This window comes from Podarcis pityusensis, assembly GCF_964106645.2.
Source record: "Podarcis pityusensis genome assembly, chromosome: 7".
In the NCBI taxonomy this organism is placed as follows: domain Eukaryota; kingdom Metazoa; phylum Chordata; class Lepidosauria; order Squamata; family Lacertidae; genus Podarcis; species Podarcis pityusensis.
In genome coordinates this window covers 39,701,457-39,726,677 of record NC_138031.1, presented here as the reverse complement: position 1 = coordinate 39,726,677, position 25,221 = coordinate 39,701,457, and the positions used below count along the sequence as shown (strand labels likewise).

General features: G+C 40.5%; 1 protein-coding gene across 2 annotated transcripts in view; it reads right to left on the bottom strand.

The window, feature by feature from the left end:
- The window catches only part of RB1CC1 (RB1 inducible coiled-coil 1), a 48,839-nt gene extending 24,289 nt beyond the window's left edge, over window positions 1–24,550 (bottom strand). The window contains exons 1-14 of one of the 2 annotated variants that reach the window (XM_081013264.1): window positions 24,192–24,550; window positions 17,515–17,633; window positions 16,391–16,520; window positions 15,689–15,815; window positions 15,430–15,600; window positions 13,103–13,305; window positions 11,735–12,170; window positions 10,320–10,490; window positions 5,806–5,990; window positions 4,930–5,116; window positions 4,742–4,823; window positions 3,928–3,989; window positions 3,176–3,279; window positions 1,614–1,740 (exon numbers count right to left, since the gene is read on the bottom strand). In XM_081013264.1, coding sequence (XP_080869390.1) covers window positions 1,614–1,740; window positions 3,176–3,279; window positions 3,928–3,989; window positions 4,742–4,823; window positions 4,930–5,116; window positions 5,806–5,990; window positions 10,320–10,490; window positions 11,735–12,170; window positions 13,103–13,305; window positions 15,430–15,600; window positions 15,689–15,815; window positions 16,391–16,461 — 1,926 coding nt within the window. In that variant the 5' untranslated portion in view covers window positions 16,462–16,520; window positions 17,515–17,633; window positions 24,192–24,550. The remainder of the gene's footprint in view (window positions 1–1,613; window positions 1,741–3,175; window positions 3,280–3,927; window positions 3,990–4,741; window positions 4,824–4,929; window positions 5,117–5,805; window positions 5,991–10,319; window positions 10,491–11,734; window positions 12,171–13,102; window positions 13,306–15,429; window positions 15,601–15,688; window positions 15,816–16,390; window positions 16,521–17,514; window positions 17,634–24,191) is intronic. The other variant, XM_081013265.1, reaches the window with a different exon arrangement.
- Window positions 24,551–25,221: the final 671 nt, after the last annotated feature.

Here is a 25,221-nt window from a genome sequence, read left to right as displayed (position 1 = left end):
AAAATAAATTGGTATGCTTATGCTCTAGTTCTGCGTGTAAGTGTGTGCATAGTATGCCGAAGTAAAATGGGAATTATTTTTACTTCCTTTCTAAAAAGGGCTTGGAAACTATATGCTTGTTGTACTAAAAACAAATGTTTTTATATGTATTGAGAACTAACATCAAAACCAGTGGGGTTTACTTCTGAGTAGACTTGTAGAAGACTAGGAATTCTAATCTGAGGTAGCCATAATGCTATTTGTGGCAGGGCGGCCTTTATTCTGAATCAGTTAATTTAGAACATTTTTGTCTCTGGCTCTATCGACCACCAGCATGCAACCCACAACAAAGGTTGCCTGCTCCTATGCTAGAACATTATGTAGCAAACTGGTTATAATTAGTGTATGATAGAGGTCCTGAAATACTTGTCAGATGGTAAATTACATTACTCTGAATTACTGGGATTTGCCCGTTTACATGCATTTATGGAAGTACAATTTTATTTAATAAGTGAATCACATAACACAAAGATATGAATGAAATCTAGCCATGATCACTCTCTGTAATTTCTACCTTAGTTTCTTTCAAGCTGTTTCTCCTTAAATTAATTGTTTATTCAGCTTTTATGCTGTGTTGACAAAACAAGGTGCAAAGACTGAGTTCAGAAAAAGCACACTATAACTAGTGGATTCTGCTTCAGTATCACATTTTCTTTCCATTCAATTAGTATTTTAAAGAAAAATATTTCCAGTATTAGCCATGCAAGCCTAATTTAGGCTTGTAGCAAAATGCTTTCCAATTAATATCAATAGTAAATTCCCAAGAAAAAAAATATTCTGAGAAGCAGAAATATGAACAGAAGCAGCCCCTATAACAATGCACTGAAAAAGAACACCAAGATAAATATTTTACAAATTTTCTCCTTGATTTAAGTCTCTCCATATGTTACTTTTCTAAGAAGGGTGGTGTAATAAACAATCAAAGGACGGACCCCTGATGAGGTGACAAGCTCACGGATTTGCAACAGATGCTTTCAGAAATACATAACTGACACTTAACTATGTTTAAACCTGAAACGTTTTGTGATTAAGTATGTTACTTCAAATAAATGTTGTGAATAAGAGGTCCTAGGTACTTCAGAAACCCAACATTTAAGCACTACAAAATATCTTTGGAGGTTAGGGAAAGCAACTTTTAGCTGACTGTTCCAGTATGTCCAATAAGTTGTGTTAACTTTACCAAAAAAATAGGAAAGCATTTAAAAAGGTCTGTTTGGCAAAATGCCAAGATTCAAAGGATCGAACCCTCCTAGTTTCTCAATCAAAAATTTTAGGGCAGTTGATTGCGATATTATATAAAGTATGGACAATAAGCTGCCAACTGCAGGCAGTTTGCCTTCTTGTAGAGAGAAGAGACACTCCACAAGAAACATCTACTGAAAGTTGAGTACTCTCAGGAAAGGCCGAGGAACTGAGAAGCAACTTTTTTTTTGCTCTTGTTCACAAAATACATTTCTCAGAAATATTCCTCACTGATTCACTTCACAACTTAGTTAATTTCTAAGTAATTGTGTTTAGGATTGGCATTCAACAATCTACCCATATATAAAGTCACACATATAATACAATGGTACCTTTTGTTCATTCAGCAGATCTGTAATGGTCTGTGACATTTCATCCAAACTTTGTGCTGCTTTGACCAGATTATGTAGAGCAAGTACATGCTGGTGGAGAGGTTCGAAATCACAAAGTATAGGAACCCTTAAAAATACAGAGTAATTAACACAGATTACATTAAACAGATATTAACAGATTACAAGTGTTAACTGCATTTAAGAATATTTATATATAAAAATATACCACTTAGCATATTCAAAATCTTTAAGTAGTTTAGCGGTTGTGGGTTTGAGTCCCACGTTGGGCAAACATTGCAAGGGGTTTGGACTAGATGACCCTCGTGATCCCTTCCAATTCTACAGTTCTATGATTCTATGATTTACATAAAACAACACAATATTCAACAAAATTTCCAAACTCTAAGTTAAAAATGACAAAACACAACTGTATTATCACAGATAAAAACCAAACCATGCACAAAACAAAAATATACATAAAAATCAAGAGCCAAGAGTCCCAAAAGCCTGGGCAGACATTTGAAAGATGTTTAAAAGTTCACAACTGTCTCTGTCTTACCAGTTACCGTATTTTGCGCCCCATAGGACGCACCAGCCCATAGGATGCACCTAGTTTTTTGGGGGGGAAATAAAGAAAAAAAAATTATTTCCCCCCCAGGTGCGGGGCTGGAAGAACCAGGTCGGGGAACAGCGGGAAGGCGCGCTCCGCCTCCCCGCTGTCCCCCGAGCTTGTGAGGCTGGCGATGGGGAGAAGTGCGCTGAGCCCGGGACTGCAGGCACCTCCGCGCGGCCATCGGGAGCCGGGCGGGAGTTTGCGCCCCGCTCCGGATGGCCGCACAGAGCTGCGCTGAGCCCGGGACTGCAGGCACCTCCGCGCAGCCATCGGGAGCTGGGCGGGACTTTGCGCCCCGCTCCGGATGGCCGCGCAGAGCTGCGCTGAGCCCGGGACTGCAGGCACCTCTGCGCGGCCATCGGGAGCCGTGCGGGACTTCACGCCCGGCTCCCGATGGCCGCGCAGAGCTGCGCTGAGCCCGGCACTGCAGGCACCTCTGCGTGGCCATCAGGAGCCGGTCTCCCGAGGGTTGCGCAGAGCTTTGCGCAGAGGTGCACCGACCCCTCTCGCTCTCCAGGCTTCAGTGAAAGCCTGCATTCGCCCCATAGGACGCACACACATTTCCCCTTCATTTTTGGAGGGGAAAAATTGCGTCCTATAGGGCGAAAAATACAGTATTCAAAGGAGGGCAATCCTGTGCTATCATGAAAAGTCCTGCTGCCACAAAAGTATTCAGTTTGAACCCTAACTGCTAAAGATCAGGGATTCTAACAGCCTCTAAAACTAGGTCACCTAACCATACAAATACCTGGCCAAAGGAAATAAATGAATACTATAAAGCAAGGCTAGCTATGGCAGATATTATTTTTTTCTCTGAGCCACCTTACTACAATTTTACTAGTTTATTGTTATGGGGAACCACTGCCAATCTACTACAAATTGCCCAGAGATCTAGCAGTAGATCCCAATCTATTTTCTGCTTGCCCACATGCTTAGGAACTCATTTTACCTGAGTAATGGTTGGACTTCTGAAGGACAAAAGGACTGCAAAAATTGCAGATCGGATAATGAGATATCAGGAAGTTCACCATCAAACCTGCGAGGTTTTCGGGTCTGTATGTAAAACAAATCAATGAGAACACGATAAATAGCAAAATAGATTGGACAACTGAGATATTTTTTTAAGCCTATAAATAAAGACCATTGAGATATATTTTAATTTCCATTTATCAGTTGAAAGACTGTGCAGGGAACTTGAATGTCTCCTGATCACTAAAACAGCTGCAGCTGAAAGTAGGAACATCTGAGGCTTGTAAACAAATCTACAAAAGTAGCTTGTCCACAAATAAATTTGTTAAACAAATGACCAGATATTTCTAAGAAAATAGTATTCAATGTTTGATAAGCTTCCCAACCTGGTTGTTTCTTTTGTGCCTCAGACAGCCAGGGTAGAGACTATTTATAAGCCTGAAGTATTTGTCTACACTTTTAAATGAAAATATACACATAAATGGTTACACTGGATGAAAGATCACTAATCTATGCTACCAGAGCAATTATTCTAGGGCAAGTATAGTATTAAATCAAGAGGCAGAGTAATCATTCTATGCCACCAAGAATCTAAATACCCCCTTCTTCACAAGCTAGTTAATACAAAAAGTAGCTACACACTTCCTTCTAAATTCAAATTATAGTAATTGCTCAAAGTGTTTGGGAAAAGCCAAAAGTCTACATTAAAAATAAAAAGCATGGTATACTCACACAGAAGGATGGGGGCCAGGCATCAAGTCCCCTGAACAAACGATTTCTTAGAAAAGATTTCCCTGTTCAGAGAAATAAATATTACTTGATTTATTCACATATGTGTATGTATGTGTATATGTATGTCTCTATGTGTGTGTGTGTGTGTACACACAACAAAACAAACAACAACAAAAATGGGGAGGATTTTTTTTTGGGGGGGGGGGATGAGCCCAATGCATTTCCTAACAGTTCTTTCTCAGGACTCTATTAAGAGGAACAATATAGAACTACATTGCAAGTTATTTGTGAAAATTTAACAGGGGCAATTTCATTTTATTTTTTCCATGTATACCTATAGATCTCCTTTTTTCAACTTTTACATAAAAGGTTATTTCATTGTATAATTCAGGTGAGGGGTGGGAGAGAAGGTCCAAGGGCAGCTGTGAAGAATCTTTGGCCCTCCAGATGTTGCTAAACTACAATTTCCATCTGTCCCAGCAAGCATGACCAAAAGTGATGCAAGCTGTAGTTCAGCCACAGATGGAGGACCACAGGTTCCTCACACCTGGCCTACAGCAATAAAGAAAAAGGGAAGAAAGGAAAGAGAAGGGATGGTGGTGGTTTTCAAAAGCTCCCCCCCCCCCAATGATCTAGTTTTTATCTGCACACAACTAGTTCAACATACGGAAACAGTCACAAAATGCTGCAATTTAAAATAGCCTTTACATGGTAGCCACAATGTATGACCTAATTATTACTCAGAGATAAAAGTGGTGTATATATCAATATTACAGGTTTAAGAATGAGAGTGAGAGAGAGAGAAAATACTTACTAAATAACTTTCCAAAAGATTCCCTTTTGGCCTTTTCTGCATCATAAAGATGTTTCCCATCTTTTATTAAAGCAGCAGCCCACTATAAGAAAAAATACATATTTATATTAAACATACATACACACACAGTCATGTTCCCTCCTCAAGTCTTCAATCTGAGATCTAGGTTTTGTACTCAAGTTGCTTACCTCCCTGTAGTGTTTTACAAACATCTTTCTCCTTACAACTTCAACAACAGCCAAGCAGTACATCTGAGGGACATTACTAAGCTTTTCTACAATCTTCACTCTTTCTAGCAGCTCTGTTACGAGACGAAGCAACGCTTGAAGTTTCTCTCCATCCTGGTCAGCATGAAGCATTACAAAGCAGCACCACCTATGGAATACAAAGTTTCACTGTAGCATACTGAATTGTTAACAGCAATAAAATTTCTCCACTGGATGCTTCTACCAGAACTTCTGTTTCCAGAATTGTATCAATTTGCTCATTTGAAAACAAAAGAGAAGTTCTCTGGTCATTTTCTGCCAAAACCCAGAATATAATACAGAATGCCAAAAACCAGCTCTACAAATCTATCTATATTTGCTTATGCGGCATATTGGTCAAGCTTCAATGGCATGGTAAAAATACAAAAACAAAACACTAGCTTCTCATACAGTTGATTTATGCATCGCGTACCAAGTTCAAGATCCCAGAACTGTCCCAATAAGTCACATTAACAAAATTAAATCTAAATTCAGGTTTGACTGTCGGATATGAACTAAATATCTTTCTTGCACAAGACTAAAAGCAAGCCCCCACCCCACCCAAAAAGAGATGAGCCAACTTTATCTCCAATCTTAGCACCTAGATATCTCCAATCTTAGCACCTAGTACTTAAGATTGGTGATAACAGATCTTTCTGCTTGACATAGCAGGCCATTTAGTTACTGACAATTATGAAGTGGAGGTTTCCCATCCCTGCATAAAAACATAATTTTAGTAGTGTTGCATGCATGACAATCTGGTGACAACAAAACAAAACATGGTTGAGGAGCATATAGCACTGCAGCAGCATCACTTACTTCAGCCGGACTTGTAGATTATTTGCAAGTTCTTGTTTGGCAGTAGTACATTTCTGTTTAATATCTAAAAGTTTCCGGTGGTTAGTTAACATAATCATCAATTGATTTGCATGACTCAAGCACAAATCGGGTAATACAGAAGGATCTTTCAAGTTCTCTGCTCTCTTCTGATTAGCCAAAAATCCCTGTAAGAAAACAGGTTTAAAATTCATTGTTGTGGCAAGATATGAAAACAAAAGCAGGACAAAAACACTGCCTTTTTAGAAGACACCTGAAGGCAGCCCTGTTTAGGGAAGCTTTTAATGTTTAATAGACTATTGTATTTTAATATTTTCTGGGAGGCCGCCCAAAGTGGCTGGGGAAACCCAGCCAGATGGGCGGGGTAAAAATAAATGATGATGGTGATGATTATGATGATGATGCCTGGTCTTCACAGCATATAATCACTTAATTATAATACATCTTAATGCTCCCTGATAGCCCAGATCCATGCATATCCCAAAACCAAGCTAAACAGTGTTAGTTATTTGAGCTGTCACATTTAAAACAAGACATTGTGCAGTTTTATAAAGAAACACAATTCCATAGACAAGGTAGGACTCGAACCAATGGCTTCAAGTTACAAGAAAGGAGATTCTGACTAAACTTTCTGCTGGTAAAAGCTGTTTGACAGTGGAACAGTTCCCCCGGAAAGTGGTGGACTCTCTTTCCTTGGAGGTTTTTAAGCAGAGGTTGGATGGCCATCAGTCATGGTTGCTTTTGTTGAGATTCCTGCATTGCAGGGGGTTGAACTAGATGACCCTTGGGATCCCTTCCAACTCTACAATTCTCCATTTCTGTGAGCTTGATGTTTCATTTGTAACCCATGCTGTGACACTGATATGATGGTGGGTGGTATAAAAATGGAAATTAATACATATTTATTTATTATCTTGTCAAATGTTCTGCGCCAGCTTCATATACACAAACCAAGGACAAGAACACTATTCAGATCATTTAGTACTCCATGCAAAATGGGCACATCTTCTGCAAACCATAACTTAATTACTGGCCTAGAGTAAAAAACCTCATTTGTTAAAACCTACTTATATAACTGCATGACATTAAAATAGAACATCTGTCAACAAGACTAACAAACCATACTGTTCTGTCACGCAAACTGCTAATTTTAAAACATATTTTTCCTACTGTTTCAAGGACCTTGCTCCATTTTAGTGAATTATTATTAAAAGAGTTTCAATTATGTTTTTACTTCTGCTACAGGGCAATCTTATGCCTACTCAGAAATAAGCCCCATTGAGTTCAATGGTAGTCCCAGGTGAGCATGTACAGGATTGTAGACACAGCTATATAATGAAATTGCAAACTACAAAAATTCTGCATCTTATTTACATGAAGTAGCTTTTAAAAAAATAATAATAATCCATGGTTAGCTTCCAAGGTAGCCAACAATAAAAATTTTAAACCACAAAACAATAAAAGCAACAAGAATAAGACTGTCCATTAAAAACTAAGGAAAATATGCTTGTCTTCTTTTAGTGCCAAAAGGTAGTGAAGCGGGCAGTAATGAAATGTTTAAGGAAAACATTGCACCATCAATTGGGAGTCGCCACTGAAAAAATACATTGGACAGCTAGTAAACATGTGGAACTACATATGAAATCATTTTATATTTATGAGGTGAAGCTGAATATTTGTCTTCAAGAATTATGTCCCACATAGTGATTTCAATTAACACAAATAGTGGCTGTTGAAAGCTACACACAGAGTGTGTCAGCTGTGGACACAGCTGTCAATGGCAGGATTGCTAGCACATAACCAGCTGATCGTTTGAATCCTTCAGAACTTCAGATGTCTCTACATAAATATGGGAAAAGGCATTGTATTCTACATATAGAAATGGCTGGATTTTGAATAAAATATAGCTTTTTATATTCATAATACAAAGATTTTAAAGAAAAGCAAACAATCAACACTGTATTCTTTCTAGCGACAGGCTTCAACCTTTTTATTTGCTTTTATTACCTTTTTATTTGCCCAGGGATTTTAAATTGCTGTACTTTTAATTGGCTGAATAGTTTATTCCTCTCAATTTTCCTATATTTTTGTTTCACGACTTTTAAGTTTATTTCAATATTGCATTTAATTTTTATGTATGCCACCTGAAAGGCATTTTCGGATAAAAGATGTGATATATGCATTATTGAAATAAACACAACCAAATGAAAGTCACAAATGAAAGTAAGTAGCACAAACATCTCTATAGCTTTACATTTGATTTAGGAGTTGAGCGGAAGTAGCCTTATTATACAATGCCACCTACTGACCATATTGATGAAAATCTAATGGATGAATTTATTTATAAAATCAAAAACTTATTTTTATTTTCACTCTATGTCATGCACAATTCACACAGCTATGTGGAAAATTAAAATAATATTGTCAGCATTATTAATGGATCCCAGTTCCACAAACAGGATCCAATCCAGTTCACAGCCAATCGTTCTCTCTGCTTTGAGGCAGCAGCTTCAACACACCCTCCTCTCACAATAAACCTATGTGGCTCAGGGTCACTGTGACAGAGAAATGTTTATCAAAGAGTAAAATCAGGTAGCTTAAAGCAAGCAATTAATTACAGTTGCTGCAGGAGCAAAAGAGGTGAGGGTTATGGGAGCGAGAAACTCGAATCCAAATTGTGCTGTAATATTGTAACCTGCCCTGGGACCTTAGGGTGAAGGGCACGCAACAAAAAAATAAATAATGGCAACAGGAGCCTGCTTCACTTCCAAGAAAGAGAAATGCAGAGAACTGGAGCCACAGCATGCTTTACAGCAGGGGCACATGGCACCATCAACAGATCTTTATTGACAAATCTCAGTGACTAGGAAACAGGAGGAAGAGGTGACTTCTCATATACCCTTGTCCAGAACTGTATAGGTGGTGTAAGAGGCGACTTCTCATATACCCTTGTCCAGAACTGTAAAGGCTTTTTACACCAGTAATAAGAACTTGAATGTAACTCAGTAGCAAATCAGCAGCCAGAGGAATACTTTCAACAGAAGCTTTATACGTTGCCTCAAAAAGCTACCATGCAACAGCCTTTTTGTAATAGCAGCAACTCTAGATGAAATTTAAGGACAGCCCCATTTAAAGTGGACTATAAATCTAATAGTACTATTGTGTGTACCACTGTCACCAAACTACCCTTGTCCAGAAATGGCTGCAGCTGGCGTTATTAGCTGAAACTGGTAAAAGGCATTTCTAGATGCTTGTGCTTCCACTGGCAATGCTGGATCAAGGATCAACCCCCCACGTTATGCACCTGTTCATTCAGAGGAAGTGCAACCCCATCCAGAAGAGGCAACAGACCAGTTTTCAGATCCAGTATCCACTCACACAGGGCCTCTATCTTTGCTGGTGTTTCATTTCAGTTTGCTGTCCCTCAATCCATGAACTATTTCAGGACTTCCACAGCACCTCTTGATTCAGATGTTACCAAGAAATAGAGATGCGCTTCAATACTTCCTAATGACATTTGATCCCACTGGCCCCTTATACTGAGTAGCACCATGGAACTCCCAGGGGACTGAAAGGCATCACCCAATGCTACCTTCTGCAAACAGCACTCCCTACTCCTAAACCCACAGTGGTGATCCAGTGGAATCAAAGGCCATCAAGAGATCTAACAAAATCAAGAGTGTAACCCATCCCCACCCCGGTTTCTCTCTCATGTGATTAGAGCTGGTTTGGTCCCCAAGCAGGCCTGAATAAAGACTGGAACTGGCCTACAAAATCTGTCTCATTCACGAGTGCCTGGAGTTGCTCTGCCTCCACATGAGCTGTCGAGACCCGTTTTGCTGCTTAAGGTGAAACCAGAAGTACCACCTTTACCTGCCTAGCTTCTCTCACTGCCGCTTCTCTGCCAGCCCTGACACTGACACATATTTTGGGGGAGATCTCACTGAATCACGTGAGATCTTGCACACTCACAAGATCTCATGTTATTTTAGCCAATACAGTGGTACCTCCGGTTGCGGACAGGATCCGTTCCAGAGCTCTGGTTGGATCCCAAGGTTTCCACAAGTGCGGCGAAACCCGGAAAAATACTTCTGGGTTTGCCATGTTCGCATCCTGAAGGATATGCAACCCGAGATGTGTGTATCCAGAGGTACCACTGCATCAGCACAGATGTGGCAGGGCAGCTATGGGGCTCTGGCTTGGGGGTTTCTGCCACCTGAGGCAGCCACCTCAGTTTGCCTAAAGGCACAGCCAGCTCTGCTCCACCCTCTTCATCACCTTTCAAAAGACAGCTGTCAAAAGGCTAGCTTCCAAATGCATGTTCTGATAAAATCACATTTCCTAGCCTGGGTTGCACTAATCTAGGGCTTAATACTAAATTATAAAATTGTGATTCTTTAAAAATAGTGACATTATTGGGGGGGGGGGGAATACAGTAGCCTTGGGAAACAGTATCATCCACCTGCCACTCACATAAAAACTGAAAGAGTCATTACCTGAGCAAGTTCTTTTTGTTCATTTACCAGTCTGCTACAGCTAGCTATCATCTGGTCCAATGCATAAAGCCTGTCCTCAAGTCCCTTAATGGCTTTCATGTTCTGATTATCTAATTTGGCAATTGTTTGTCGACAGTCTGCCAAAAAGGGCTGAATAATCCTTGGATCGAGCTGAAAAACAAAAAGGAAGTTGGCATGAATAACCACTTTTAGTGGTTTCAATGGATCATGGAAAGATAATTTCACATATGTAACTTTAGAAACCAAAAGCTTGAAAGATTTTAAACCGCAGATGAAAATGTCATCTCTAATTAGTTCCTTAAACCTTCTGATTAACAACACAATCCAAATGCATGTTTACTTGGAAGCAAGTCTCACTATGCTCAGTGGAGCTTACTCCCAAGAAAGTGTGCACAGGATTGCAGCTTGTTTCATTTGAACAAAAGAAGTCTCCAAAATATGCTTCTTTTGGTCTTTTTTCTTAAATCAGGCCTCTAAAGCTTTCAAGCCCATGTACCATGTATCCATCAGGTGTGTGCATTGTTCAAATGAATCTGAACTGAATTGGGAAGATTATGAGAGATTTGGGACTTGTCCAAGGGAAAGTGGGCTCCCTCTGAACAATTCAATTTCAATCTGGTTTCAGGAAGAAGACTACTCTGGTCACCTTGGTGGATGATCTTTGCTGGGAACTAAATAGAGAGCACCATCCCTGTTGGTTCTAGCAGACCTCTTAGAAGTTTCAGATAGCATCACCTACAAAGTGCTTATGGACTGCTAGATGGAGTGGGACCATTTTGCAGCGGCTCCAGTCCTTCCCAGATGGAAGGTTTCAGAAGGTAGTCCTGGGGACACTTGCTTAATGCCTAAGGTATCCCACAAGTTTCTATTCTGACCCCATGCTACTTTTTTAAAAAAGAAATGCTAACAATGGGAGAGCCTATTTTCCCATAAAAGAGTCTTAAAATATATTTCAGAGTTAACATCATGGGCATATTGTGACAACTTAGTCAATTCTGAAGCGGACCCAAGGCTCATTTCCATTTTCTAACAATGACAATAGCAGCAAGTGGCCACACCTAGCCTCTCAGAAGATGACTGGCTGCTGATACAAGAAAGGAAAAGGATATTTGTTCATCACAATTCCCACAGGGAGTGACCATGTGAAAACAATATTGTTCATGAACAGTGGGAACCTCGCTCAAACCACAACCACAAACCACAGCAAGATCATCATGCAATGTAGGAGTAAGAAAGAGGATTGTACAACTATTATTAAAATCTGATTCAGAACTCCTGGTAAGAACATCTCACCGTATTCCTATGAAGAATGCTTAAACTTGTAGCAAGCTGGAAAGCCAGAACGCAAAATATTAGAAGAGAACCCAATGGCATTATTTGAGGCATTAACTTACTCTGCTCATGGAATCAAAACATTTTCTGACCAAGGATTCAACATCATTAGGTCTATCTTGAACATTTATCCAGTCTAAAAGTGAGACATTGAAAGAAGGCAGATCAGTCTCCTTAAGTTCCACTGAAGCATCACTGTCCTGAACAGAAGGATTTTGACTGGCTTGGCTGTTCTCATCCACTTTTTCGGAGGGTGTGCCATCTGGGATTGCGTGCTCTACCGATTTGCAAAATGATGCTAACAGCGATTGTTTGTTCATTTTAAGCATTTCAGGAGAAAGTGCCACTTCAGCTGACTTCTCATTCTCAGTGTCTTCACTTTCTGTCCCACCACGTTCAGCAGAAGAATCTAGTCGTTCTAAGCATTCCCGGTAACTGTGTCTGGTTAAGCTTTCCAAGAGTGGGATCTTGGCCATTATCGAAACAGCAGCCCCTAAGCTTGAGAAAAGAACACACACAAAAATCTATTAAGTACAAAGAAACCGAGGTATAGTGGCAAACATAATTTAAAAATATGCTCTCAAAGGTGTCCTCAATACAATTTAATACTCAAGTCTTCAATTTTTTCCAATTAAGAAATGCTTCCTTATAAATTTAAATATTCAAACCTATTCTGAATTGGACTGTGACTTGAGCCTTATTCGGATGTTCATTAATTGTATCCATGGAAGTGTTTGCAGTGACCCTGCTCTCTCCACTCAACCATCCAACATTATGAAGGAACGTCTGACGGGGAACTGTAACTGCCTCCAGCTGAATGTGGGTACAGTCTCCCATGTGACTGAGAACCCTCTGTAACTGGGATCAGCTGATTGTGCTTACAAGCCCCTTTCAGAAAGGGCAGCAGGGAAGGCACATACAACCCTGTGGGTACTCCATGGATTCAATTCCTGAATTCCTGAATAGGATTATTTTTTACTAGAGCTAAAACCTTTACGTATGCATGTGCAGCACTATTTAGCAAACGGTTTCAGATGAGCCAGTGTAGTGTGATGGTTCGAGTGTTGGACTTCTCCTTAACTGTGAAGCTCCCTGGGTGTCCTTGAGCCAGTCACAGTCTTGCATTGGAGTGTTGAAGAAAAAAAGGTTAGGAAAACTTACTTTTTTTTTACAGTGCAATCCCAGTACATATCTACTCAAAAGTAAGAATTCGGTGAGATTTAAGTTTGGGTTTATAGCCTTAACTCCAAAATTAATCCTTTATAAATAATACCATTAGCACTGTTTATTATTTCAATTAGTGCAAAGACACTGGAACTGGATTAAATTTAATTTACTGTAAATGTAAAACCCCCCCATAAAACCTTAGTTTTCAGTAAAGCGACTATGCAGAGGTAGCTTTTTATTGAGGAGTCTAATGGCAAACCTACTGTGTAAGTTTCAGCTTAATATCATCTATGGACTGCAGGTAACTTGAATATGCATTTTCAAACTTGAAAAGCAGCTTTTGGTAAGAATATGTGCAATCTTCCAAATTTGCCATTATGGCAGCCCAGCCTTGGTGCTGAAGATGTTCGTCATGGACTAGGCCTTCACAGAAGGAACAAAGTTTCTTGGCAATCTCATACATTTCCTGTGCAAAAACAACATAAACATTAACGTGTTAGCGCTCTAGACATACATATCAACTTGTTGCAAAACATGATGCAAAAAATTCCGACATTTTCAAGTTAAGATATATGAAACACTAAAAGCATTTATTAGATATTCCTTAGGAGGAAAATGATTCACTGGTGCAAAGAGAAGATGTGCAGTAGAAGGCCCTGCAAAAGGAATCTGAGTGAGGGTAGTTGTCCTGGAAGGCTCAGAACAACACAGGCTCAAATGCCTCCCCCCCTGCAGATCACTTGTCTGCCTTTTTTAACTAACAAGGTGATATGCTGTGCAGTTTCCAAAGCCAGCCAACACATAGGCACTGTATGTTTTGTTAATATGCAAGAGCAAGAGAAAAATCTCCTCCAGCTTTTTTAGATATTCCCAAGTCCTAGCTAGGTGCCAATAAGCACTTCCTACCTACTTCCAGAATGTGTAAAACTCCAAGATTCTCTCTGATTGGCCCTCATCAGTACATCAACAACACCCAGTACTACTTTTCTATAGCATGTGAATCAGGTGTGGTGGTGCTGAAGTGAGGTGGATGAGGGTCAATAAATGAAGTTTGACTCCTGCTATGATGTTAGTTCTGGGTAAGCACCTGTCCCTTGGAATGCACTTCCAGCGAACATCAGATAGGCACCTATTACATTGGTATTTAGGCACCTGTCAAAATCTATTCACTTCTGTCCGAGGGGTGATCCACCGATGTTGATGTATTCATAAGTTGATGTATTAGTCAGATATACTGGCCTGTAATATATTTTCTATTTGTTTTACGAATGAAATTTTATTCACTTCATGCTGTTGATTGCTATATATTTTTCCTAATGTCGGTGGCATAAATTTTTTGTAAATAAAACCAACTAACTTCATTAAATATGATAAATTATTCTCTTTTCAAAGAGCTCAGGGTCACTGAATAAAGGTGACCAGCAGCAGGCTCAGGACAAACTAGCAAGAAGAAGTACATTTTCCTATAGTAAATGAAGTTTATGAAATTCCTTGTCACAGAATATCATGAATGCTAGGGTTAAATAAATGCAGGCAGGACAAATTGCTTTGTTCAGAGGTAGCATACCTTTGATTACTAGCTGTTAGGGAGAAACATGATATGGCTATGAAGGAGCATAAGAAGCTCCACCAGAATATTTGTCCATCTACCCCAGTAGTTACTTTGACTGGGAGAGGCTGCCCAGGATTTCAGAAAGAGTTTTCCCAACCTCCTGCTAGCTGATCTTTTAACAGAAGATGCCACACATTTAACCTGGAATCTTCTGCAGAAACTGAGCTATCAAATCACCCTTGTCCATCACATGCTACTTGTTAAGCTTCTTTGAAACATCTGGCTGACCACTTTTTGATGCACTTTGGAATGTACTGGATCCCACAGTATCAAAGGATTTATCCACCCAATCAAGGCAAAATGAAATCTGTTCTTAACAAACCATCTAAAATACCTAATTGTAATCATATTTATTCCATAAGATTTATATGCCAACTTTAAAAAAAGTCTCAAAGCATTTTACAGAAAGTTATGAAAACCCATGTAGTTTTCATGCAACACACATATCTATTTGCACTTCCATAAATAGCATAAAGTGTATTTGCATCAGAAATACCACTTTTATTGCAAACATGTTGGTGGTCTTCCATTCAAAGAAAATGTAATTTTGAAAAATACTCAAGAGAAAATGGTACTAACTGAAGGTAGGTGCAAATGCAATGTTTTCTGGGCATTTACCAAGATTAAAATTTCTAAAACAGTCTATGGAATCACACATTTCTGTTTCATGCCACAATCCCTTCCTTATTCCACACCAGTTCACCCTGCCATACCATACTCGCCCTCTTTATCATTACTTCTAACCTCCTACAAACAGAGGACATTTCAAAACTTGTTTAGAGACTCCTGGATTAATCCAGCATGTCAAAATCCAAAAGATACTATTCCATCCCCACAAAATGAAACAGAAGAGTACCAAAAGTAAAACTTCGTACCATGAAAGCAGCAACATGTCCAGCTAGCTTCAACTTGAGAGAGTTTACTGAGTGCTCAATGCTTTAACACAGCCCAATTGTTAAAGGGTCTGAAATTGCTTACCACAGCAAGCTGTGTCCGTGAAGCTACCGTGTGAAAAACTGCAGGCATCATAAGAGATTCTTCCACTTTTAATTCCATCTCATTTTCTGCTGAAAATGTTGTTTTTGGAATAGCTGGAGGACGTTCACACAAGATCATTTCTTTGTTGAAGAGAAAAATTGGGTTTGTATCCTGTGTTAAGATAAGAAGTATTACTTTCTTCTCCTTCCAGACTTTTTTAAAAAAAAATGAATTAATGGAAAGAGAAATGAATATTTACCGTTCCAGCACTATAACTACAGACTTTCCTGTCAGCTGCCATACACTCTCCTCCATTGACAACCAATACTTGATGTTGAATAGCGATCTTGTATTTAGTTTGGATAGCTTGTTTAAGGTCTGCCACACTGATTAAAATGACAAAAAAAAGTTTCAGTATCTTCCACAGATCCTTAAGAATTATACATTTACAGAGTACTCTAAATGTTAAAGACTTAATATAGATAATGCCAAAGTTCAGTTATTAAACTGTTACTTCCTACACTAGGACAATGATAGAGGCTAGGAGTAACTGCCCTTTGTCAATCCATCACTAATGGCATTTTATATGAGAAACCATCCCAACTGTTTAAGGACAGAACAGGCAACGTAAGTTGGCCCTGCTGCAGTGACCATGCCATATATCCAGCACAAGCTCTCTTAATTTAGAGTGAATGGCAAAGGAGGAAGGATCTCAAACAAGGACGAAGGGGGTGAGCTCCAGCAAGGTTTATGTAATGGCACAAAAACCACATTAATAAGAGAGTATTTCTTAAATTGTCTAAATGTCTCAGAAAAGCTGTAACACTACAGGTTCATTCTAATAGTAGTTTTGCTTTAACTCTCACTCCCAAACAAAACATATACTGTGAATCAAGAGATGGCTTTGCTAAGAACAGTCCAGCAACAGATTCCTCACAGAAGACCAGAAGGATTTACTTACTTCTGTACGGCAAGTTCTGTGTCAAAGGTAAGGGTGGTTCCAGTGTTGACCAGAAATACATATAACTTCATGGTGATTACTTTAGGATCCAGAAGTTTATAGCTTCAACTCTGTGATTATTATTTAAAAGCTGAAAAGAAACCGAAGTATCAGCTTAATAATAACACATAAAAATTATTTTCAATTTAAAGGTTTTCAGTGTCAACACTTGAGGCACATTCATAGTAGGAAATCCTAACATATAGCTATGAACTGATGCTGCAGCAGTTCAAGGACATAAGAGAATCATTCCATGACAGCATATGTATGTGTGGTAGCCTTTAGCAGGGGCTGATTTGCTTTGCGACATTTTGGGGGAGGTCAGAACCAACTGTGTCAGTGACCACCCCATGGCTATTAGTAACCAAGGTATTATGGTAACATGATACAGGGTATCACTGTATTAGTAGTCTATTCTGCCTCTTGCAACCATCTCTTGCATGCATGCCCTCCCCTGCAAAAAATCCTAAACACAAGAACTAACTCAGATCCCAATAATTTTAAGTCCTCCTGGGACATGCAGGTGACATTATTTCAGAGTAGACCCACTGAAATTAAAATATCCAAGCTGGTCTCATCCACCCATTTCAATGGGTCTTCTCTAGAGGAGGACTAACACTGGATACAACCCCATGTGTGTGGTACCCTAGGAGACTGACACTCCGTAACATCCTGAGAATTCCAAATTTTTCACGCATACTTTTTCATGAATTTTTGCAAAGGAACTAGGAAACAGGCTGCTTTATTAGCCTGCTGTATAAAGGTAATCTGTACATTTATTGCTTCACTCACTTTCGCCTCTAGCCCCAACCATCACTGGCAACAAAGGTTCTGTACGCAGATAGGCTATATTTTTAAGACTTTAGAGGAATTGTTTACATAACTGCTAGAATTACTTCAATGCCTGGATGGTCAGGAGGAATCATTATATTAATTAAAAGAGCAAAACCCAGCAACTTAAATTTGTTTACGATGACACCAATCACTTAGAACCAAATTCTCAAAAAACAAAAATAATAAAAAACTGTAGCAAATAATTTGTTATGAGTTTTTGAAATATTTGCTCTCCGGGATGAAACAGTTACCTTCAGGCACTGCATGGAGGTTCCACAGTCTTTAACAGCTGGGTTGCAAAACCACCTATTTTCCTCATTTGACTTTGGCAAGAGAATGAAGTTTCTATTAAACACAGAGAATCAAAGACCTAAAAAGTAATGGGGGGTAAGAGAGAATGAAGGGTAAATATTTGTGCAACAGGAAGCAAGTTAACAATGACTATTCAAATGTTCATGACAATGCTGCACTTCAAAAACTACTATTAAAGCACTTTTTTCATGCCAATTGTATACTTTGTACTACACAGAACAAAAAACAAAATTGCCATAGAAGGTTTACAATAAACATTAGGTGGGGAAAACTAAGTGATTGTAGAGAAAAGAAATGTGAAACTGATTAATACTGAAAAACCTCATTTAAATATTTCTGTACAGCATGAACACAACAATTTCATCTAAGCTGAAACAGAAAACTCAGACTCATGAATACCACCAGCTCACACATATCTATGATAGTAATTTGGTGTATGGTGGGATAGCTCAGTCAGTAGAGCATGCAACTCTTAATCTCAGCTCTATGGGTTTAAGCTCCACATTGGACAAAAGATTTCTGCAATGCAGGGGTTGGGCTAGATGGCCCTTGGGGTCCAACTCTACAGTTCTATGATTCTAAGAAGGAGAAGGACAAAAAGCAACTCTTCTGCAATTTACAAACGCTTCCCTGTCTAGTTGCCCAGAGGAAAGACTAAATTACCACCAGTGACCAAGCTTTGTTATTTACAACTGAACAAAGCATAGACCTTAGTTGTCATCCTATCCAGAACCACTGTGGGAAGAAAAACAAGTGCAATATACTTTGAGAGGCTTCGTTTGAAATGCAGTACAAATACTATATATTCTTGCCCTAACCTGGTCCATATCAAAGTTCTGATGATGATACTGAGATGAACAAAAAAATCAGGGCACATCTAAACATAATCAGATCACAGGTTTATTATTAACGTTGCTTGGAGACTTTGAGTTGCATCCAATCAAACAAGTTTCTCTCTCCTTCAACCTCATTCCACCCAACTCATTTCCATCGGTTCCCAGAGTTCCCTGGGAAGAAGCATCCAGCGTTAAACCACTGAAAGTGTAGCTTTGGGAACGAATGGGGTCTCCTAGCAACTCTCAGCACCCTTAACAAACTACTCTTCCCAGGATTCTTTGGGACTGTTTAAAGTAGTATGTTTTAAATGTATAGTGTAGATAGGGCCTGAATCCTGAGCAGTGCCCTGAATCAGATCAAGGATGTGTTGCCAAACCTCTTCTGAAGAGCAATTACAGTACAACTCTATCATATTCAACATGCACATGAACAGAAAACTGCCTAGCAAGTCCAGCACAGTTATACTTCATTTCAGAAGATGATTTGTTTAAAGTAACTTGGTTTGGAGACATAACGAAGGCCCAGATCGTCCCAGAAAGCTTGGAGGTTATTCAAACCACTTTAATAAAAATCCAATAAAAAAAGTACATAAAATAGAAAGTAACAAATCCAAGAGACTATGTGGTTAAATGTCAAGAACACCGTAAACTGCAACGAGTCTTTTTTAGAAAAATGGAAGCACTGTTCAAAAGAGGTAAATTAACCAGACTGCTTACTGTGGCAAATACAAGTTGAAGCAAGCAAAAAAGATGAACAAGGGTATTAAAAAAAAACCCACAAGCACTTAAGTTAAGATATTAAGTGCAGGGAACCAGTAAAGAGGCAGTAAGAACCTTGGATAGCAAATGGGTGAAAGAACTACTGTAAGAAGATTGGAGACTGCAGCGAAACAAAATGTGTTGTTTCCACTAGTTTTCACTGTAAAAAATGCAGATGAGAGTTCCACAGTCAAACCACTCCTTTCGAGGAAGAAAGAGCCATGCCAAATAAAGGTGCTAAGCAATCTCATTATAAAGCTAAATGTCACATTAGAAGTTTAACAGATCACTGGAGCAAGATAGCATTCATCCAAGACAGGCATAGGCAAACTTGGCCCTCCAGATGTTTTGGGACTACAACTCCCATCATCCCTAGCTAACAGGACCAGAGGTCAGGGATGATGGGAGTTGTAGTCCCAAAACATCTGGAGGGCCAAGTTTGTCTATGCCAGAGCCAAGACTTCTTTACAAACTCAAATGTGAAAAGTGCCAAAATTTCACAAAGAATGCAACTTATTAAAACCAGAATCAGAGGGTTAGAAGGCTATCAGTGTAATTAATGCCAGTATTTAAAGGGAATCTAGCAAATTACAGACCAGTAGGCCTAAGTGATGTTCTAAGTAATTAGAAGAAAGCATGATTAAAGCTAGGACATTAAAACACCTAATAGCATAAGGCTTGTTGTAGACAAGTCAGCATGGCTTCTTCAAAGAGCTTCAAACTTGCCACTTTTATTTCAGAGTGTCACAAGTATGTAGATTGGGGTGATCAGCTAAATTTTATGTACCTGGAACATCCACAGAGCTTTTTATACACTATTCAAGTGCTTCTGAGCAAACTTAGCAGCCAAGAAGCAAGATCAAGGGGTACTCTTACAGGCTGAAAACAGGTAAAAGGACAAAATGGCTGGAAGAGACATTTTTTTACAAGGAAGGAAAATAAGCAGCAAGGTCCTCCATGGATTCCTTATGGGAGTGATTCGTAAGTGAAATAAAAACAAAAAACAAAATATTGGTTACAGCTTGTGGTTAGCAAGGAGAGAGTGTAACTCACAAATCCTGGTTTGATGACAAACCATGGCTTAGCTCAACACAGGACAGCAGCAAAAAGGATCAGGAGAAGAAAAGCAGCTGCATACTTCTCTCTCGGAGCCCACATTTGGGCAGTTTCAGTAAGTAAGCTATCATTTCGCTTATTGTGTTGTGTGGTCCAGGACAGTGTCTGTACCATTCTTACCCAGGGCGTGTCTTAACAGAAGCAAGAAAAACTCAAAGAAAACTGGAAAAATCCTAGGTGCCAATGTATTTTTAAAAGCTGGAGGCCAGGAATTTCATTACCCCCAACAGTAAAATATGAAATGTGCTATGAATATTGCTTTGCTGTGTGGAACACAAAAAACTGCATAGTTTTCATAAACAGTTGTTAGACAGGGTGGACGTGGGTGAATGCATAAGACTGGAGCTGGGAAACTAAATTTAAAATTGTGACTAGGCTATGAATTTATTCACTGACCTCAAGCAAGTCACAACATTATCATCTGTGATCTTTGCCTGCATTTTGCACACAACAGCCTATATGCAAAACTGTTGTGAAGAGAGTTTGGAATGCTAATTCACAAAAGAAAGTAAGTAAAGTAAGTATCTAGCCCTCCTAGAAAGAAAGTTATGAGGCAAAATGTCCAGTATGGTGTGGCCACCTTGTATATTTTTCCTGGTACTGAGGAATGCTCCCATTTCTATTAGAAAACAACACTATCAGAGTGTGTGTGTGTAAAATTGATATTGTACAATCTCAACAATCAGGACCAGCAGGACATAGCTGACTTCCCATGGTAAACATAAGGTTGTTGGGGTCACTGTTTCTCTAATTTAGTGTTATGCCATGCAGCCATTTTGCATTACTAGCAGCTATTTGGTGACTAGTGTCCCCAGAACTCTTAAAATTCAAACGCACCTGGAAGTCAAAAAAAGTTGGCAAACTCACACTATACAAATTAGGCATTCTGTCAAGTAACAATTCACATTTGCATGGATTCTTAAGATTTATGGATACAATTTCTTCCCTCCCCCATGCCAACAGAGTTTAAATTCTTTAACAGTTCATTTACATGTAATCCCAAACTCTCCTACTGCAACCAGTAAACATATTTTAACTTTAAAATGTATGCATCATGAAATTTCATCGATAATAACCATTATTTTAAAAAATCACCAAAGCAGTTATGGATCAAGACAGATACATGTTGGATGAAAACATCTCTCCATCCATACTGAAATTAAACCAGTAGAGCAATCCTATACATCTACTTAGAAGTCAGTGTTGTGCTGGGATTTACTCTCAGGAAAGTATATACAGGGTTGCTCAATAAGACCCCCATAAAGGAGACCCACATAGTGTGTCCATGAAGATTCCTAATGAGAATCAAACCAGTAGAGAATACATAGGACAAAACACCTTACATGGAGCATTAGCTTCTCATAATGATATACTGGAGCTGTTCAAAAACAAGTACATCACAAATTAAGGTGAAATACTTCACAACTATGATACCTATCTCCTGCCAACCTAGCAGTTTGAAAACACGTCAAAGTGCCAGTAGGTACTGCTCCGGTGGGAAGGTAAACGGCATTTCCGTGTGCTGCTCTGGTTCACCAGAAGCGGCTTAATCATGCTGACCACATGACCCGGAAACTGTACGCCGGCTCCCTCGGCCAATAAAGCGAGATGAGCGCCGCAACCCCAGAGTTGGTCACGACTGGACCTAATGGTCAGGGGTCCCTTTACCTTTACCTATGATACCTATACCCCTCTATCAGTACAGTTAATGTAAACTATGAGGCCAATGGAGTCTATAGCATGGCACAACTGTGAAACCATAATTTCATGCAGGCTATATCATTGTCTGGTGTGTTCCTGTATCATGGGAATACTTTAATACCAACATATTAAATACTTTGCACCTCAGCGCTGGACTAAAATGTCTGATCAATAAACTATAAGCACACAGGTACAAACAAGTTCCTTCCCCTAAAAAATAAATAAATCCAAGAAATACTTGAATGCAGCCCTTGCCCTATTAATACACCTAAGATTCACTAACTGCTAGTACTACAGCAGTAGTTGGTTATGTAACTGCTATGTACTGTTCTATGTTACATTAAGACAATACTGTGACAAGGAACTTTTCTTATGACAGTTCACATTAAATTCTTGATTTCCCAAATACATTGTAGGACTATTTGCCTTTACATAGTTTCATCCTTATTTCAGACATCATGATATATCAATATATTGCTATGTTTAGCTGGTTGATGTATCATGGTGCTCAAAACCAGGTATTGCCCAGTCCTACTGTAGGTTTAAGCTTAGATAAATATCTAATACTATATACAGGAAGAAAGATGATTACTCTCTAAATAAAAAAAACATTAAGTCCACACTGCCAATGACTTAAATATTTTGTCAACTAAACACAGCTTTATAAAAAGAAACACCAATCATTGGAACTCATGTGAACACCACACTATGCTTCACAGGTTCATAAAACTAAATTTAAAGAGTGCAATCCAAACTCCCATCTCCTGCCAATAGGGTTTTGCAGAGCAGTGGAGCCACTGCCACAATGGAAGCCCTGCCAGTCTCAGTGGACACAGTGGAAAGTGGGGACACAACAACTGGGCCTGACACCACTGAGCAACAGCAGCCAGGCAGCTTGTCACCTGCTCAGCAAAAGGCCTAAGAGGTGGGCAGAGGAACACCTCCACCTAATGCAACCCCCACCCAACATAAAGAGGAGGGGGTGTTGGATTGCTCTGCTTGCTGTTAACGCTGATTGGGAAGGCTATTATTCTTCACATTCTTCATTTGGCAAAGACCTACAATGCACCTCAAAGCTTCAAAACTTAAGGACACAAAGAAATAGCAGCAAATTTTGCAAAGCCAGTGTCTGAAGTTAAAAATAAAAGCAGTTGCAATGCTACTCACACTGACAGATGTTCAAATAGTTTTCACTTCACAGTAGAAAAATTAAATACTTTTTGTAGTATTCATGGTAAAAAAAAGGATTACAGTGATTTACTACACACCTACTTTTCATAACATGTTCAGCATAACCTACATATCACTTAAACCTACTACTTTCACCTGACCCAGGGTCAATGAAATACATTATGGTGTCAATGAAATACAATGTTCTATTATGCTTATCTACCAAACAGCCATTTAATTGTCCCAAACAATTTCATCTTGTAACAGCATGCTTATGTGTATTTTGTCAACAAGCTCAAACCTACAACATAAGCGAAGCCTACAAAGAGGCAATCGCCTGGTTTGTGAGTATCACCCAGTCAGTGACACCCACCCACACAAACAGTCAATTTAGGCCAAGCCCACCTAACTTAGACGACCATTCCGACCCAATGTGACTTGGCATTCACACAGGGCCTTCAGCGCAAAAGGAAGGGGGGGAGGGAAAGTTGGGTGTGGAGATGGAGCAAGATAAAAACAACTAGAAATCCTTCGCTAGCATCCGTGCGAATGAAGGCTTTAGGTAATAAACCTGCTGTCCTGGGTGAGGAAAGAAGAAAACAAAACCACCCTGCCACCCCCTCGGAGCACGCTGCCTCCCTTTTCGCAACAAGGTGCTGTGGGCGGGGCTGCGAGAAGCGCAGATGGGCTGAGTCATCCCCCCTCGGAGTTAACTTCAGGACGAGCCGGTCCCCCTTCCGAGCTACGCGGGCCGGAGGCGGGGAGGGAGACGAGGAGAGCCCCAGCTCTCAGCCCCCAAACCTCGAGGTTCTTTGGCCCATGGACGGAGATAACCCCCCACCCCACCCCGACTGAGGGGGTGGCGGCGGCTCCGCCCTCGCAAGCGGGTGCGCCCACCCCCCGTCGCGAAAAGAGGGTCCTCGCCCCTCCCCAGCCGAAGGGAGGAGGAGGAAGGCGGGCCTTGGTCGCCCCGGCGACAGCAGCAACTGCCGCGGCCGCGGAAGCTCCTCCACCGCGCCCTTTTCCCGACGTACCCGAAGGAGAGCCAAGCAGCAGCGGCGGCGGCGCCAGCGGCAGCAACAGCTGGGCGGCCCCGCGCACCATCCCGCGCCGGTGACCGGCGGCCGCGGAAGCTCCTCCTCCTCCTCCCCTTCGCTGCGGCTCCACAGGGCAACCTCAGGCGGCGCCGCCTCAGAGCGGGAGGGGAGGCGGCGGCGGCGGGGCTCCCTGACAGGACAGGGAGGGAGAGAGACGCGGAGGTGGCGCGAGGGGAAGGGAAGCCACACAGCCGGGGATTCCGGGCGCTCCTTCGCAGGGCCCCCCGCTCGCTTTACGCGCAGCCCTCGCCGCCGCTGTTTGTTATTGTCGTCACTCTCTTCCGCCGCGGTGCACGCTGGGTAAGGCACAAGCCGGAGGACCGGGGGGGGAGGAGGAGGAACCATAGAGAGAGTCGGGGGATAGAGTGGCACGGAAACTTCCTCCTCCTCCTTGGCTAAGAAGGGGAGGTCCATATAGTTTCCCCTTCCAAATGCTGGAAGGGTCGGTTTTTGAAGAGGGAAATTGTCGCTCCTCACCTCCCCACCCCCGCACCCCCCCCCAAAAAAAAGAAGAAGGAAAGGAAAGGAAAGGAAATGGGGAATTTACCAGGAGCAGAAGCGTAGTTGGGAGGTGACTCGACGTAAACGTCATGTGTTGTTGTCCATCTGAGGTTGTATTTATCCAATTTTGAGTCCTGCTAAAGAACAGGAGATTGTTTTTATGTCTTCACAAAACCGCAGAATTCAAAGAAGATGCCCTTTCTTTTTCCCATGACTGTTAGCGCCAATGTAGAAACCAAGGGTATAAGAAAGAGGGAAAAGTTTTGTGGACAGGAAAAAATATGTTTACACTTCCCATTGCTACCATTCAGCATGTGAATACCTTCCTGTAAGATAAGACCAAGACTGCAATTCTAACCCCACTTAGCTGGGAGTAAGTTCCATTGAATTCAATGTTACAGTACTTGCTTCTAAATATATATGGTTAGCAGCCTCGAGCAACAAGGGTCCCTGACCAAAGGGTCCA